The following is a 1,767-nucleotide window of genomic DNA, read 5'->3' as shown; positions in this document are numbered from 1 at the left end:
TGTACTATAGTACAGGGATTTTGTCCCAATTTTTTAGCAACTTTAAAAATTCATAAAAAAATAATTTTGATCGGAATCAGTTCAAACTTGCTATGCAACATAAAAACATGTATATGTATCAAGAAAATTTATAATAACAGAGAATTCTCTCTTAGTCATATTTGACGAAATTTGGTCAACAGTAACCAAAAATCTGCATAAAAATCATAAAAATGGACCTTTTCTAATCTTGTCACATTTTGCATGAAGAACCTATAAGCATTGAACCAGGGTAAGAACACATCCTTTACAACATCCTTGACTCCACCCTCCTGAAATTTGAGTGACTCCGCCCTAACGACTGGCGAATTGATGAGGTATAGTCTATTCACAAGTAGAGGGATGGGTCATGGAACTGGATTGATAATGACAGGGTCTACCTCAAGGCATCAGCTCCAAATTTATTGACAATTTCGACCGGATCAGGATAATTCTTTAACCTCTTGCTCATCTTCTGACCATTACTGAGAGAAAAGAGAAACAGAGAGAGTATAACTAACTTTTACAAAAGCCACACCTACAAATAATATAAACACAATAGTGTACTTACGCTGCCAGGACTAGTCCATTAATTATGAGGTTCTTGTATGGCGGGTTATCAAACAAAGCAGTAGCAACCACTAGTAGAGTATAGAACCAGCCACGAGTCTGATCGATGCCCTCGGCAATGAAATCGGCCGGAAAATTAGCATCAAACGCTTTCTTGTTCTCAAATGGATAATGACTCTGACCATAAGGCATGCTATGTAAAGAGTATGTGGTCATGTGATGGGAGGGGCATGGTCTTACCTCCCACTCTCAAACCAGCAATCAAAGACTTCGGTGACGCGTCTAAGGACACCTTTACCATGAATCGAGGGAATAGTAATATCATCAACACTAAGAGATGGTTTGTAGCACAGTGTATATAGGTTATGATTATAATTGTTGCATATTTAGGACTTACTTTTCTCGATGCAAATCAGTCACTCTAACTCCTGAATATTTTTCCAATTCGTCAATGCTGCCTATACACACTACCTATCGATGTTGGAGTCTTGTAAGTGTTAGATTCATGAGTGGGTGGCTTACCTCCTCAAAGTCATCAGAGACCCATAGAGGTATAGGCGTGCCCCAGTACCTGTTTCTTGATATAGCCCAATCACGGGCATCTTTCAACCAATTATGAAACCTCTTGTCTTTAACAAACTCAGGGACCCTAACAACAATAATAATAATGATAATAAATTATAATTATTATTAGAATTACCAGTAGCACTTTTGGTTATTCTTTAAAAGCTTCTCAATAAGAGACTCTACACGTACAAACCAGGAGGGAACAGCTTTGTATATCAATGGGGTCTCTGACCTACCGTGAGGCAGGAAGAGAACATAAAAAAAAGAATTATAAAGTTACCTCCAGCAAAAAGGATAACTATGTTTGATAGTTCCTTGATGCACTAGTCTACCATTCACTTTCAATAGCTTTGTAATAGCTTTATCAGCATCCTAAGTTCCAATTAACTTAATGTACATAATCCAGGAGTTGATTGTTACCATACCTTTACATACTGACCAGCAAAGTCGGTCACTTCAGGCATAAACTGGCCAGAAGGATCAACAGGGCATATAACGGCACTCCCTTTCTTGAAGATACCATACCGGAGACAGATCCTAAAATCATCCTCACCAAAACCAGGGGCCTGATGCACCACACCTGTACCACTCTCTGCTGTTACATATGTATCG

The 1,767-nt window shown here is 38.6% G+C and overlaps 1 protein-coding gene across 1 annotated transcript; it reads right to left on the bottom strand.

Annotated features, from left to right (window-relative positions):
* Positions 1–218: 218 nt before the first annotated feature.
* LOC100637107 (isoleucine--tRNA ligase, cytoplasmic-like) lies at positions 219–1,761 on the bottom strand (the record flags this gene model as incomplete). The annotated part of the gene is made up of 9 exons (XM_003391654.3): positions 1,581–1,761; positions 1,436–1,527; positions 1,289–1,387; positions 1,111–1,237; positions 986–1,059; positions 829–918; positions 590–781; positions 420–503; positions 219–363 (listed from the first exon to the last, which is right to left on the bottom strand). Coding segments are annotated over exons 1-9 (942 nt in total), but the record flags the coding sequence as incomplete, so codon positions are not given.
* Positions 1,762–1,767: the final 6 nt, after the last annotated feature.

The sequence above is a fragment of the Amphimedon queenslandica genome, unplaced genomic scaffold, assembly GCF_000090795.2.
Source record: "Amphimedon queenslandica unplaced genomic scaffold, v1.1 AMPQUscaffold_7429_Cont20619, whole genome shotgun sequence".
Lineage (NCBI taxonomy): Eukaryota > Metazoa > Porifera > Demospongiae > Haplosclerida > Niphatidae > Amphimedon > Amphimedon queenslandica.
The sequence above is the reverse complement of the archived record's forward strand: the minus strand, read 5'-3'. Positions and strand labels throughout refer to the sequence as shown.